The 16,536-nt window shown below is 43.0% G+C and overlaps 1 protein-coding gene across 4 annotated transcripts in view; it reads left to right on the forward strand.

Moving 5' to 3' along the window:
- The window catches only part of UBXN2B (UBX domain protein 2B), a 71,708-nt gene that overhangs the window by 39,242 nt on the left and 15,930 nt on the right, over window positions 1-16,536 (forward strand). The window contains exon 9 of one of the 4 annotated variants that reach the window (XM_077492735.1): window positions 339-970. The exons of the other annotated variants lie outside the window; for them this stretch is intronic. Coding sequence (XP_077348861.1) covers window positions 339-420 — 82 coding nt within the window. The 3' untranslated portion in view covers window positions 421-970. Of the gene's footprint in view, window positions 1-338; window positions 971-16,536 lie in introns of those variants that run through there. 4 annotated transcript variants of the gene reach the window in all.

The following is a 16,536-nucleotide window of genomic DNA, read 5'->3' on the forward strand; positions in this document are numbered from 1 at the left end:
GGGGAGGAGGGGGGGACCAGCAGTGGAAATCAAACAGTCATCTAAAGTGTGGTGAGCTGTCAAAAGTATCATGTTTTAAAGATTCTGCGAACCTTGCAGCTGGGCTCTATACCCTGACAGGACGTTTGCAGAGAAGAATAGGAAAAAAATAATTTGGTTAGTGGAAAGTGGGGAAGGGGTGGTGGTAAGTAGTGTATGATACCACTTACTTTTTAACAACGCTATATTTAATACTGTAAATGCCCTGCTGCAGTTAAGATTGATTTTCTATTTCATCTGTAAAAAAAAATATTTTTTCACTTACTGCAGAATGCATACTTATTTATCTTGTCTTGCAGCATCACTTCTGCCCTCATTCCAAAGGCTTTCCAGGAAGCAGATCTCACTGGTCAGCAAATTACCATTCATTCAAAGCCCTAGATAAATCAGGCTGCTTTGATAAATACATTTTATTACTATTAAAAGGCGCAATAAATAAGTGAAATACAATAATACAGGCTCATAGTACACACTGCAAATTATAGGTATTGGTAGGCACTGTGAGAACAATATGGCATAAGTGAGAATGTCTTTTTTAATCAATCTATTTTGTTGTAAATGTGTATGTGGTAAGTTGAGACAATTGCAAGTACAATATAAACCCAGGTTAGTTTATTATTTAAGAAAAAGAGCTTGGTAGGTATTGGTGCTGCTGGGCTACATCTCTCTTGATGCAAAGTCACTCTTCTATGCAAGATGTTCTGTCATTGAATATGCACAGCTGCTTCTCAAGTTAATAGGACAAGCACAGGGATTCAAACACTCTATAAGGAATATATTAACCAGACTGCATTACAGAAACTGTCTGTCACATAGACCTATTTAGCGAGATATGAAAAAACAGAACTGGCATCCATTAGTAACACATTTTACACAGCAATATTGGCAACATTACCTGAAAGTTATCTGTAATAAAATTGGTTTACAGGAACGCGTTTTTTTTTACATACTCTTTCACTTTTCTTCGTATTGGTGATTGTTTGATTCCGCAAATCAGAAAGATGTGATATGAAAAATGTGTCAGCAAATCTGTGTTTCTGTGTGGAAGTTTGGTGCATTAGATACTAGTATTGTAATTTTCTATATGCCTAGAGGAACAGTAGTGGTATAAGTAAGCTACAGATGAATGTAGATGCAATTTTTATTCATTTGCAGCAGGTTTGTCTTCCATTTATAAAATGTAGTTCTTTCTTGTCCATTGTGGAAAACAGTCATATACTGTTGTCGAGTTCTGCTGCCGTATACAGGATTATTGGACAATGGCAAACATTTTTAGGCCGGCACAGGATAACCCACAAGTTTTTTTCATAGTATCCTCGGATGGATTTTTTTTTTTTTTTAGGTCCGCCTTTAAAAGATTAACCATGTTTTTACTAGATTCTTTTATTTTCTACAATCAAGATTCCTCATTACATTGCTGCTTGTGCTGGTCTCTTTATATTAGCTGTCCAGACCAGTCTTTCCTCAGGCTAGCTTTGGAGTGCTGTACCTGAACCTTCTGCAGGGCACTAGGAAGTGATCTTTGCACACTGGGCTCCGCTTGTGGTGCTTTCCAGAGCCAGTATTTATAAAAGGCGCAGAGCGCATTCCAAGCCCAGAGCCGTTGCATCGTCTCAGAGCTTGCTCTGTCTCTCAAGACTCACTTTGTAAGTATGAGAGAACAAGTGTGGTCTCTGTAATTGGTTACTAAAGGTAGAAATAAATAAACTTGTACCATCATCTAGGATTCTAGAAATGAAGAATTGGGAGCCTGGTCCCCAACCAGGCTAGCACAAAGGACATTAGGGCAATTTGGACTACAGTGCCTTGCGAAAGTATTCGGCCCCCTTGAACTTTTCAAACTTTTGCCAGATTTCAGGCTTCAAACATAAAGATATAAAATTTTAATTTTTTGTGAAGAATCACCAACAAGTGGGACACAATTGTGAAGTGGAACGAAATCTATTGGATAATTTAAACTTTTTTAGCAAATAAAAAAATTAAAAGTGGGGCGTGCAAAATTATTCGGCCCCCTTGCGTTAATACTTTGTAGAGCCACCTTTTGCTGCGATTACAGCTGCAAGTCGCTTGGGGTATGTCTCTATCAGTTTTGCACATCGAGAGACTGAAATTCTTCCTTGCAAAACAGCTCGAGCTCAGTGAGGTTGGATGGAGAGCGTTTGTGAACAGCAGTTTTCAGCTCTTTCCACAGATTCTCGATTGGATTCAGGTCTGGACTTTGACTTGGCCATTCTAACACCTGGATACGTTTATTTGTGAACCATTCCTTTGTAGATTTTGCTGTATGTTTGGGATCATTGTCTTGTTGGAAGATAAATCTCCGTCCCAGTTTCAGGTCTTTTGCAGACTCCAACAGGTTTTCATCCAGAATGGTCCTGTATTTGACTGCATCCATCTTCCCCTCAATTTTAACCATCTTCCCTGTCCCTGCTGAAGAAAAGCAGGCCCAAACCATGATGCTGCCACCACCATGTTTGACAGTGGGGATGGTGTGTTGAGGGTGATGAGCTGTGTTGCTTTTACGCCAAACATATCGTTTTGCATTGTGGGCAAAAAGTTCGATTTTGGTTTCATCTGACCAGAGCACCTTCTTCCACATGTTTGGTGTGTCTCCCAGGTGGCTTGTGGCAAACTTTAGACGAGACTTTTTATGGATATCTTTGAGAAATGGCTTTCTTCTTGCCACTCTTCCATAAAGGCCAGATTTGTGCAGTGTATGACTGATTGTTGTCCTATGGACAGACTCTCCCACCTCAGCTGTAGTTCTCTGCAGTTTATCCAGAGTGATCATGGGCCTCTTGGCTGCATCTCTGATCAGTCTTCTCCTTGTCTGAGCTGAAAGTTTAGAGGGACGGCCAGGTCTTGGTAGATTTGCAGTGGTCTGATACTCCTTCCATTTCAAAATGATCGCTTGCACAGTGCTCCTTGGGATGTTTAAAGCTTGGGAAATCTTTTTGTATCCAAATCCGGCTTTAAACTTCTCCACAACAGTATTACGGACCTGCCTGGTGTGTTCCTTGGTCTTCATGATGCTCTCTGCGCTTTCAACGGAACCCTGAGACTATCACAGAGCAGGTGCATTTATACAGAGACTCGATTACACACAGGTGGATTATATTTATCACCATCAGTCATTTAGGACAACATTGGATCATTCAGAGATCCTCGCTGAACTTCTGGAGTGAGTTTGCTGCACTGAAAGTAAAGGGGCCGAATAATTTTGCACTCACCACTTTTCAGTTTTTTTTGCAAAAAAAGTTTAAATTATCCAATAGATTTCATTCCACTTCACAATTGTGTCCCACTTGTTAGTGATTCGTCACAAAAAATTAAAATTTTATATCTTTATGTTTGAAGCCTGAAATGTGGCAAAAGGTTGAAAAGTTCAAGGGGGCCGAATACTTTCGCAAGGCACTGTAGATGTGTAACAAGTATACAATTGTAAAAGATATAAAAATGGTTTTATTAATACAAACATAATTGTCAATTACAAATAAAAACATGACAACAATTCATATATGTCACCAAAACACTTAATCCCAGAATGGGGGGATCACAGTGGGACAATTCATCACAAAAAACAACTCAACTAGTTTCACGGACAGTGGCCGCTTCTTCAGGATGGTATCTGGAATGAATTAACAGATGATCAAAGAACAGTGTAACTGCCCTAAGGCATGAACAGTAATAAAACTTTTAATATGACACGAAATTTAAACAAAGTATTTAGTACATAAGGGGAGAGGAAGTGCTTACCCGTGTCCCGACAGGCCCTGATCGCAAGATATAACCACCAAAGGGGGGGGTCCCCCGTGGTGACTCGGGGGAGCTAAAAAGTTACACATCTATACTTGTCTTACCGTACTGTGATAGTCCAAATTGCCCTCATGTTCTTTGTGGTAGCCTGGTTGGGGACCAGGCTCCCAATTCTTCATCTCCACTTTGTAAGTAGGCCATTTGGTCTAAGCATTGGGAGCTACCTTGTTATTTAGACTGCTGAGAGCCTTCAGACTTTCAGCTTCCTACCAATTTTACCACGAAAGGGATTAAGGTTTAGAAATTGTGCACTGATGTCTTTTAAGAGAGGTGAAGTGTCACGCACGCTCTCTTTTCCACCATTCAGGATTGAGTTGGCATTTTCCTGCCGCTGTTCCTGCTTGAATGAGCCCTGTGGAACTCTGATCCTTGGTCCATTACTGCTGCCCAAATTAGTGCTTTGATCATCTCTGGCCGACTAGCCTTACACCTGCATCCAGTGGTTTGGTTTGTAAATACCTGAGGTTTTGCCTTGTACCTTGAGCTATGTTGCTTTCCCATCTTGCAGGTGCAATGTATCCAGTTCTAGATATGGGGGGGTGGCCAGTCTTGCTATAACATGTGCCTAAAGCTCACACTCCTCTAGAGACTCGTGTGCTCCTTGCAGCGTACCTACTAATATGACCAACATTTGTCCTCTGCTGGAATCTGTGTTTGTGACTCTGACTGGCCACAACCAACTCAACTTACAGTGCCTTGCGAAAGTATTCGGCCCCCTTGAACTTTTCAACCTTTTGCCACATTTCAGGCTTCAAACATAAAGATATAAAATTTTAATTTTTTGTGAAGAATCACCAGCAAGTGGGACACAATTGTGAAGTGGAACGAAATCTATTGGATATTTTAAACTTTTTTAGCAAATAAAAAACTGAAAAGTGGTGCGTGCAAAATTATTCGGCCCCTTTACTTTCAGTGCAGCAAACTCACTCCAGAAGTTCAGCGAGGATCTCTGAATGATCCAATGTTGTCCTAAATGACTGATGGTGATAAATAGAATCCACCTGTGTGTAATCAAGTCTCTGTATAAATGCACCTACTCTGTGATAGTCTCAGGGTTCTGTTGAAAGCGCAGAGAGCATCATGAAGACCAAGGAACACACCAGGCAGGTCCGTAATACTGTTGTGGAGAAGTTTAAAGCTGGATTTGGATACAAAAAGATTTCCCAAGCTTTAAACATCCCAAGGAGCACTGTGCAAGCGATCATTTTGAAATGGAAGGAGTATCCGACCACTGCAAATCTACCAAGACCTGGCCGTCCCTCTAAACTTTCAGCTCAGACAAGGAGAAGACTGATCAGAGATGCAGCCAAGAGGCCCATGATCACTCTGGATGAACTGCAGAGAACTACAGCTGAGGTGGGAGAATCTGTCCATAGGACAACAATCAGTTGTACACTGCACAAATCTGGCCTTTATGGAAGAGTGGCAAGAAGAAAGCCATTTCTCAAAGATATCCATAAAAAGTCTCGTCTAAAGTTTGCCACAAGCCACCTGGGAGACACACCAAACATGTGGAAGAAGGTGCTCTGGTCAGATGAAACCAAAATCGAACTTTTTGCCCACAATGCAAAACGATATGTTTGGCGTAAAAGCAACACAGCTCATCACCCTCAACACACCATCACCACTGTCAAACATGGTGGTGGCAGCATCATGGTTTGGGCCTGCTTTTCTTCAGCAGGGACAGGGAAGATGGTTAAAATTGAGGGGAAGATGGATGCAGCCAAATACAGGACCATTCTGGATGAAAACCTGTAGGAGTCTGCAAAAGACCTGAAACTGGGACAGAGATTTATCTTCCAACAAGACAATGATCCCAAACATACAGCAAAATCTACAAAGGAATGGTTCACAAATAAACGTATCCAGGTGTTAGAATGGCCAAGTCAAAGTCCAGACCTGAATCCAATCGAGAATCTGTGGAAAGAGCTAAAAACTGCTGTTCATAAACGCTCTCCATCCAACCTCACTGAGCTCAAGCTGTTTTGCATGGAAGAATGGGCAAGAATTTCAGTCTCTCGATGTGCAAAACTGATAGAGACATACCCCAAGCCACTTGCAGCTGTAATCGCAGCAAAAGGTGGCTCTACAAAGTATTAACGCAAGGGGGCCGAATAATTTTGCACGCCCCACTTTTCATTTTTTTATTAGTTAAAAAAGTTTCAAAAATCCAATAGATTTCGTTCCACTTCACAATTGTGTCCCACTTGTTGGTGATTCTTCACAAAAAATAAAAATTTTATATCTTTATGTTTGAAGCCTGAAATGTGGCAAAAGGTTGAAAAGTTCAAGGGGGCCGAATACTTTCGCAAGGCACTGTAGATTCTCAGATTCTCCATCTGATCCATCTGATCTGCTTTAGTGACCATTACGGGCATAGACTCTCACTGAAGCACACTTCATTGCTGCCTTCCACAGACTCTCCATTTCATCTGCTTTAGAGGCCTTTGAGCCATTACTAATTGAAACTCTCTCTCTCTGATGAGTCTCTCCAGTCCCTGATGGACGTACCTACCTCTGAGGAGTCAAGGTCTTCTGCTATCACTCCCAAACGTCAACTGTTATTGATGCTGTATGCACCACTTTAAAAGTAGAGGATCAGCCTGTTGCCTCCACAAGTGCTGCTCCCCCCAGTCTAAGATTCTTTAGAGCCCCAAAGACGACCAAGACCTTCCCAGTACATCCAGTGTTCTCATTCTGCCTTTATAAAAACTGGAAACATCCTGAAAAATTGCTGGTATCTCTCCCAACTGCCTAACAGTTCTGTACCTTTTTAAAGGAGGACTTTGTCAAAACATGGTCACCCCCTCTGTGGATCTGCCATTATTCTGCCTTAAAGCATCTACCATCCCAGTGGAGGAAATCACCTGTCTTTAACCACTTGCCACCCAGGCCAATTCTGACATTTCTCTACTATATGTAAAAATCATAATATTTTTTGCTAGAAAATTGCATAGAACCCCCAAACATTATATATGTTTTTTTTTTAGCAAAGACCCTAGAGAATACAATGGCAGTTGTTGCAACTTTTTATCCCGCACGGTATTTGCGCAGCAATTTTTCAAACAAGTTTTCATTGGAAAAGAACAGTTTTGTGCTTTAAAAAAAACAAACAGTAAAGTTACCCTATTTTTTGCATAATGTGAAAGATGAAGTCACGCCAAGTAAATAGATACCTAACAACATGTCACGCTTCAAAATTGCACACGCTTGTGGAATGGCGCAAAACTTCTGTACTTAAAAATCCCCATAGGCGAAGATTTAAAAATGTTTACTGGTTACATGTTTTGAGTTACAGAGGAGGTCTAAGGCTAGAATTATTACTTGCTCTAACATTCACGGCGATACCTCACGTGTGGTTTGAACACCGTTTTCATATGTGTGCGGGACTTACATATGCATTCACTTCTGCGTGTGAGCACACAGGGAAAGGGCGATTTTTTTTTTTTTTTTTTAATTGTTAATTTTACTTTTTTTTTTTGTTTGACACTTTCAAAAATATATAATTTTATTTATCACTTTTATTCCTATTACAAGGAATGTAAACATCCCTTGTAATAGGAATATGGCATGATCGGTCCTCTTTACAGTGAGATATGGGGTTAATAAGACTCCACATCTCACCTCTAGGCTGGGAAGCCTGAAATAAAAAATAAAACGATCTCCCAGCCAAGGTGGCTCTGTTTGTTTGAATGCAGATGCTGGGCGTGACGTCATAACATCACGCCCGTCCTCCGAAAGACCATAGAGACTCCGGCGACCATCTGGTCTGCTGGAAATGTCAATGGTCACCATCTGGGGCCGGTGGATCCTGTGTCCGACTCACTAATGGATTTGGTGAGTTGGTAGATGCACCAGAGGGCAGTGGGAGGGGGGGCGTCCCCTCTCACTGCCCGTAAGAACGATCAAGTGGTGGAACAGCCACTATGATCATTCTTATGGTGTAGGGAGTCGCCGGCTGAAAAAGCCGATATCTAAATGATGCCTGTAGCTGCAGGCATCATTTAGATACACCCACTCAAAGTCAAGGATGTCATATGACATACGGCGGGTGGGAAGTGGTTAAGGACCCTACTGATAAATGGCTGTAGGCCCTCTCTCTCTGACAGGTCCTGCACTTTAACCTTTTTTTTAGCTGTGACCTTGATCTGTAAAACCCTTACTGATTGGTCTAAGGTTATTAGAAGGAATCTGGTCACAATGGCAGTTGATTCCTTGGTCAGAAAACATTTAGAACTCCTGCCTGCACCTTTGAGATACTGTGTTGGACAGATTGTTGAAAGTCTTTTGTCTCATTTCCCATAGGAGACTTTTAACCACTTATGGACCACTGCACATCGATATACGTCCTGACTTTGAAGAGGAATATCGTTGTTATGGCAGAAGCTAGCTGCCATAACCCCCGTATTCTTTTCTTTGGCCAGTGGTCCTCTTTCAGATTAAAGTGGTGTCTGTGGCGGATACCCCCCGCCGCGCTCCGGTGACCTCTGCTGCTTACCGGAGCCGTCGGCAGCGGCGGAGGCGATGGAATGTTGTGTCTTCCTTGGCATGGAGATGACTGAGGGGAAGATGGCCCCCACCCGTCTCCATATCATTGCGGGGCAGAAGCGACGTTAAAACCCATAGCTCTTAAACTGCCTTTTTTTAAATTATTATTGCATTTCAGTGTAGATCTGTGCTCTTTTTGACCCCAGATTTCATATTTAAGAGGTCCTGTCATTCTTTTTTTCTATTACAAGGGATGTTTACATTCCTTGTAATAGGAATAAAAGTGAGCGATTTTTTTTTTTTTTTTTTTTTTTACCACTTTAAGACCGGACCATTTTGCTGGCTTAAGACCAGACCACTTTTTGTGATTCGGCACTGCATCGCTTTAACTGACCATTGTGTGGTCATGCGACGTGGCTCCCAAACAAACTTGAAGTCCTTTTTTCCCCCACAAATAGAGCTTTGTTTTGGTGGTATTTGATCACGCCTGCGGTTTTTATTTTTTGCGCTATAAACAAAAATAGAGTGACAATTTTGAAAAAAAAACGCCAAATTTTTTACTTTTTGTTATAATAAATATCCCCGAAAATATATAAAAAAGCATTTTTTTTCCGTCAGTTTAGGCCCGATATGTATTCTACATATTTTTGGTAAAAAAAACGCAATAAGCGATTATTGATTGGTTTGCGCAAAAGTTATAGTGTTTACAAAATAGGGGATAGTTTTATGGCATTTTTATTAATAATTTCTTTTTTACTAGTAATGGCAGCGATCAGTGATTTTTATTGTGACTGCGACATTGTGGCGGACACACCAGAAATTTTTGACACATTTTTGGGACCATTGTCGTTTATACAGCAATCAATGCTATACAAATGCATTGAATCCTGTGTAAATGACACTGGCAGTGAAGGGGTTAACCAGGGGGTGGCTGTGTAGGGGTTAAGTGTTCCTAGGGGCGTGTTAACTTACTGTGGGGGGCTGGGCTTTGTGTTAGTGAACACTGATCTCTGCTCTAATCACATGGAGCAGAGATCAGCATCACTTGTTGCTAGGCAGAACGGGGAGATGTTGTTTACAACGGCTTCTCCCAGTTCAGCCGCCCAGTGAGACGATCGCGGGTATGACCACGGCGATCGGGTCCGCGGGACCCGCGACAGGACTCACGGGGGTCCTGACCGGCACGCGAGCGAGCGATGGCAGGGCGGCATTTAAAAATGGACGTACCTATACGCCAATATGCCTGCCCGTGCCATTCTGCCGACGGTCGGGAAACTGGTTGAAATAAAAAATAAAAGGTAAAATAAATAAGAAAAAAAAAATATTTTAGCCACTTAAGGACCAGCTTCATTTTGAGATTTTGCTATTTACATGTTCAAAACTGTTTGTTTGTTTTTTGCTAGAAAATTACGTAGAAAAAAAACAATATATAATGTTTGTGGGTTCTAACACCCGAGAGAATAAAATGGCGGTCATTGCAATACTTTTTTTCACATCGTATTTGCGCAGCAGTCTTACAACACTGTTTTTGGAAAAAATTCACTTTTTTGAATAAAAAAATAAGACCGCAGTAAAATTAGCCCAATTTTTTTCATATTGTGAAAGATAATGTTACGAGTAAATTGATACCCAACAAGTCACGCTTCAAAATTGCACCCGCTCGTGGAATGACGACAAACTTTTACCCTTAAAAATCTCCATAGGCGACGTTTAGAAAAAATTCTAAAGGTTGCATGTTTACAGAGGAGGTCTAGGGCTAGAATTATTGCTCTCGCTCTACCGATCACAGTGATACCTCACATGTGTGATTTGAACACCGTTTTCATATGCGGGCGCTACTCATGTATGGGTTCGCTTCTGCACACGAGCTCGGTGGGAAGGGGGGTGTTTAAAAAAGATTTTTTTTATTATTATTATTTATTTTACCTTTTATTTCTACACTGTTTAAAAAAAAAAGTCACTTTTATTCCTATTATAAGGAATGTAAACATCCCTTGTAATAGAAAAAAGCATGACAGGTTGAGATCTGTGGTCAAAAAGTCCGCAGATCTCATATTTAGACTAAAATGCAAAGAAGGGGATACCGCCATAACAATATCCTCCTTCAAACAGCCGACGTAAAACTGCGGCGGGCGGTCTGTAAGTGGTTAAATGCGCCCCGTCCTGCCGAGTTCGTGCGCAGGAGCGAACGCATACGCATATGAAAACGGTGTTCAAACCACATATGTTAGGTATCGCCATGATCGGTAGAGCAAGAGCAATAATTCTAGCCCTAGACCTCCTCTGTAACTCAAAACATGCAACCTGTAGAATTTTTTTTAAACGTCGCCAATGAGATTTTTAAGGGTAAAAATTTGTCCCCATTCCACAAGCGGGCGCAATTTGGAAGCGTGACATGTTGGGTATCAATTTACTCGGCATAACATTTTCTTTCACAACATAAAAAAAATTGGGCTAACTTTACTGATGTCTTATTTTTTAATTCAAAAAAGTGTATTCATTCCAAAAAAAATGTGCTTGTAAGGGTCCTTTCACACGGGCGGATCAGTGCTGATCCGCCCTGTGGATATCCGCTTGCTCAGCGGGGATTGCCTGAGCGATCTCCGCTGAGCAGGAAGATGACAGGTCTGTCTCTGCACACTGCGCAGGGATGGACCTGTCACAGCGCCGCTCTACCCTATGGGAGATCGGATGATGACGGACCACAGTGTCCGTTGTCACCCAATACGATGACGGATGGAAAAATTGCTTTTTCCTCCGTCACACTTTTTCGGATCGGAGCGGGTTGGATGTCAGCGGACATGTCACCGCTGACATCCAACGCTCCATAGAGCTCTATGGAGCATCCATTCAGGTACGCCTGAAAAACTGACAGGTGGACCTGAACGGATCGGTAGTGTGAAAGGGGCCTAATACTGCTGCGCAAATATGGTGTGACAGAAAGTATTGCAACGACCGCCATTCTATTCTCTAGTGGGGTGTTAGAAATAAAAATTTAGAATGTTTGGGGGTTCTAAGTAATTTTCTTGTTCACATCGGTTCCAGTCCTAAAGGTGCTTACTAATGTCCCACACACATAGCTGGGTCAGTTTAGACAGGAGCCAATTACCTTCCAACGTGTCTTTAAAGGCTATTTCACTTTTATAATATATAGAAGCCTCTACTAATGCCCTTTCTGCACCAGCCATCCCAATGTGCTTATCTCTCACCTCATTTTTAGCAGCTTTTAATTTTCATCTATTTCAGTTTTTATGAAATGGTTTATCATCCTGTAGATCTGGGTGCCCAACCTTATAAAGAGCGAGGGCCACTTAAGCAAATTGGTAACTGGATGCGGGCCACAATGAGCGGAGTGGGAGGATGACAGGTCCATGTCCACGGACACAGCCCACTCTACTCTATGGGACCTCTGATCCAATCCGATTCGCCCAGAGGGAAGGGGTCGATCCCTTTCAATTTTTTTAAGGTAGGCGAGTGTAAACAGACACAAGTCCATTTACATCTGCTGCTCCATAGAGGTGAATAGTAAGTCCGATGGGTCAGACCAATCCTAAGGCTGCTTTCACACTGATGCGCTGACCGCAGGTGCAGCGCAGTGAACCTGTGGATTTTCTGCTGGTTAGTTGCACTTTGCCGTAAACTTCTGTTATATCCTGCAGGTGTGGCGCATTTTCTGAAGGCACAACAAACCCGCAGGTAATAACAGAAGTCTACGGCTCAATGCAGGTAACCCACAGCTGCACTGCACCTGCGGATCAGTTTGAAAGCAGCCCAGTAACCACTGCAAAACAGATCTATTTATATATACTGTGAATTTAGTAGTAAACTTACCTTTAATAACCGTCTTCTATTCTGGTATCGCTGGCTGTTGCTGTCCTAGGTGGAGTGCATTTGATATCACTCCGCCTGTGACAGGAGCAGGCACTATACAGTAAGCATTGGCTTATGTTGCTCTGCAGCCACTTGCTTCCACTTCCAACGGCTTCATTCACAAAACTGCTGCTCTGGGATGGCTGGTCGGAAACCCGTGATCTGGGCTTGCCAACCTCTCATCTTAGAGCAGGAGGTCGAGGGCCACATCAGAGGCAGTGGCGGCTGGTGAAGTTTTAGGATGGGGGGGCGCCAGACCCCGCCCTTCCTTTTTGACCCCTCCCACTTGGTTAAAATGGGCGTGGTTTCAGCGAGATAGCAGGTGTGGCTCTAAGGTGGTGTGGTTAGCGTCTTAGAGGGAGGGACAGTAGGCCCAGATCCTACACAACAATAGAAATGTGTATTCTAGAAAGTTTAACAATCAGCAGATAAAGATACTCCAAACACCTGATGTTAGCACTTCAATCATCCCAGCACCATGGTTGCTGTGGTGTCAGGATGATTGAAGCACATTATTTCTATTATTACATTGTCAATTACACCATCAATTTTACCAAGTGTTTATTAATTAAACCGATCATTGTCACCAAAGGGCATCTGAGGTAATCCAAACCTCAATACCTAAATTGTTATAATAGTGCAGCTTTACCTTTGAGATATTAATAGACATTTCATTGTTTGAAAGTTGCTACAAATATATCTTCTATTACAGGAAAATGCTGCTGGACACAAGGCTGAATTATACACCAAAAAGCTACATACTGCACTCAATAAAAGTGCTCTAGTGCAATAACTTCAAAATTCATATATAAATTATCAAATTATCAAAGTGCTACAGTGCAAATTGTTTCACATTATTATAACGCTATTAAACAAAAAAATAAAGTACTCGTGTGTATTCCAAATAAATATAAATATTCCAACTGGCTTCATAAAACATAAATTGAACCGATTCTGTGAGAAATCCACACTAAAGTGTAATAAACAGATTCCAACAAAGTGCTTCTGTGCCAAGTATAAATAAACTGAGTCCCAGAAAGTTAATAACTTATTAGGTGAACTAGTGCAATAAGAATCAACTCCAGCTTCACTGCTGTGCAGCCACCACTACGCATGCACAGTTCAGAATCAGACATTTTTTTTCCCCCAAAGTGTTTTACTGACAACCATTTGTGAGTTGTGGTTGGCCAGGCTGCCAAGGGAGCCAGAAGTACTCACTGCATGCTTCCCCGCAGAAATTGCAGGTAGCAGGGGCAGAATTTGTGATGACAGGCCAGGCTACTGCTGAGCAAGACAGGTAATCTTAGGCTTGGTTCACATTGCAGCGATGCGGGAACCCTGCAAATCCAGTATGGGTTCCTGCATCGCATACAACTTACAGGCAATTCACACTGCCCTTTGCAAACTGCTGGGGGGGTCAATACAATGTTAATGAATCCTCCAGTAAAGTTTGCATATCGCAGTGCGAACTGTGAATTTGGACAGGAATCAGATCACATGGGTGTGAACACTCATGTGATCCGATTCTGGTGCGGACCAAAAAATGGGTCCTGCGTGAGTTTGGTCCGAATTCAATTTCAGCCATTTGCATCACACAGACATCACATGAGATTTGCACAGCAGTTCGGTGCGAATCGCATGTGATGTCTGACATCGCAGCAGTGTGAACCGGGCCTAAATGTGCCCCTCTTCTACTCTGGTGTTTGAGGGATCTCAGGGAGATTCACAGCAACCAGGCATGCAGAGAAAGCAGGGACAGGAGGTGTGCAGTCTGTGAGGCTGAAAAGGAGCCATTATAGTGACCTCTGTTATCAAGCCCAAGTAGAGGAAGGGGAGAGCAGGGGGGAGGATCAAAGAGGCACTGTGCAGTGGTTGGAAGAACATCAGAGACAGTAGCTGGCTGGAGAGGACTTTACCTCCATTATCAAGCACATGGAGAGGAGGGGGGAGCGCATGGGAAGGATCAGAGGCATCTGCTTTGCAGCTACAGGGCTAGAGTTTTGTCAGGGACAGGCTGGAGCCATGTGATATCAAGTGTACTCACTGGCAGGGCTCTTCTATTTGCTGTTATGTCCAAAGTTAGTGCGGGAGGGAACAAGCAAAGTTACAGCTGCCCAGGAAAGCTGCAGATCAGAACAGCAGAGCTCTCTCTGTGTTCTCTCCAGACAGGCAGGGGCATGCTCAATCGCTCAGAGAGAAATAAAACCACAAAAAATCCAGCAGCTTTAAAAAATGTTACAGATACCCCCCCCACCCCCTTCTCCATGGGAGCACAGCATCGGCACTTACCTTGATGACTGTGTTCTCCGCTCCTCTCCTGCGGTGTGCTCCACTCCTCATACTTCCTGTTTTCTCTCTCGGGTGCAATGGGAGAGAGAAGACAGGAAGTGACACCTGAGTCAGATGTCAATCAAACCGCCCGGCCGTAGTAATACATACTACGGCGCCGGGCGGAAACTACTCATCAGTCTAGGATTCACCCCACTCTTCGCTTTTGCATGAAAGTTCTGTGGTTGAGGATAGCTTTCTTTGAGACAGTCCCATTTGCCTAGTGTCACTACAGATTTTTGACACAACTTGCTGTTGTGGGACAAATCATTGTAGTCCTTGGACAGACTGATTTGTCTGGCACTGAAGACCAGGTTGTCCCAGACTTGATGGCTCAAGAATCTGGCTGTGGAGCTGGGGAAGGCCTTACTTCATGTCTTCTAAAAGGTCCTTATGCAGGATACCATCCTGTCGGGCTGGGGAAACCCTGGCACCCTGTTGATGCAGGGAATTAGGACGTTGGAGGAGTCTTATCCCCAGATCAATATTCTGGTACTTCAGGTGATTTTGGTTGTCCTTGAAACATGACCTCCTGGCTGGATGGTCCCCATTTAATCCAGCCAAACAACACCACAACAGTGGCATATATTAGCCATCAGGAAGAGATCAGAAGTCTTGCTGCAACTAGATGAAGTGGACCCTGTCCTGGGCAGAACTTTACGCTACAGCATTGTCCACCATTTACATCTTAGGTTTAGACAATTGACAGGCAGACTTCCTCAGCCAGCAGCTCTTGCATCCAGGGGAGTGATTTCTACACCAGACCTCTTGGCTTTCAGGTTCAAGAAAAACTGGGCAGGTTCCTCTCCAGGTAAAGACCTGGGTAGGTTCCTCTCCAGGTACAGGGTCCTCCAGCAGAAGCAATGGATGCTTTATAGACTCTGTGGGATCAGTACATCCTGATCTGTGCTTTTCCTTCCTGAAATTCCTTCCTAGCCTTATTTCTTTGCAGGAACGAGATGGAGGGCATGCCGATGATCCTCATAGCTCTAGATTAGCCCAAGTGGATTTGACTCACATGGTAAGACACCTGGCACACACCTTGTGGGCTCTTCAGTTCATCCAGATCTTCTGTCTCATGGACCCAATTTCCAATCCTGCTTTATAGTCGCTGGCTATAACGACATAGTTGTTGAAGCCCAGGTCCTGAGGGAGAAACACCTCCCTGTCTGTTATTCTCCCAATGCAGAAAGGTACAAAGTCTACTTCTCACAAGGTCTATCACCGTACGTAGAAAGCGTACTTTGCTTGGTACGAGAAGCAGGGCTAACCCCCCCCCCCCCCCAGTACGTCTGGACCAGCATTTCACCCTCTGCAACATTAAGGGTCAGGCTCTTCCCTCTTATTTTAGAGACCAGTGGTTTTCAATTATTTGATTAAGACCTTTGGGCAGGGTATCTCCCACATTGCCTCCCCAGTTTGATGTCCCATAACTCTGTGGGATCTGAATTTGGTTTTCTCGTTACTTTAAAATAGCCCTTTGAATCAAGGGTATTTTCCCTTTCCTCTCTTACCCATAAGGTGGCATTATTGTTGCCTCTGTGAGGCAAATATCTAAGCGTGTGGCCTTATCGTTTAAAGAACCCTTTTTGGTCTTGTACAAGTGGAAGGTGGTGTTGAAATCCAGAATGTCCTTTCTACCTAGGGTAGATTTAGCCTCATATCTTAACCAGAACATCATTTGTCTATCCATCTGTCTGGCTCCAGTTCATCAGAAATCAATATCCCTCCATCTAATAGATATGGTTTAGGATGGGAGAGTCTATCGTTCAGCCATTGCTTCCTTCTTTGTTATTCTGGATGGGTCCTGAAAAGGTAACACCGCTTCTTGCTCCACCATTTATCAGTGGCTTAGACAGACACTCAAGCTTATGGTTTCAAGAATGAGATGCCATTATTGCTCATTAAAGCGCATCCTAACTAGATCTGTAAATACCTCTTGGGCTTTTTGGGATTGGGCTATTCTTTCTCAAGGCTGCCACCCTGTTATCTTCT

Source organism: Lithobates pipiens, unplaced genomic scaffold (genome assembly GCF_037356315.1).
Source record: "Lithobates pipiens isolate NorthernLeopardFrog02 unplaced genomic scaffold, aLitPip1_a1.2 Scaffold_19, whole genome shotgun sequence".
Lineage (NCBI taxonomy): Eukaryota > Metazoa > Chordata > Amphibia > Anura > Ranidae > Lithobates > Lithobates pipiens.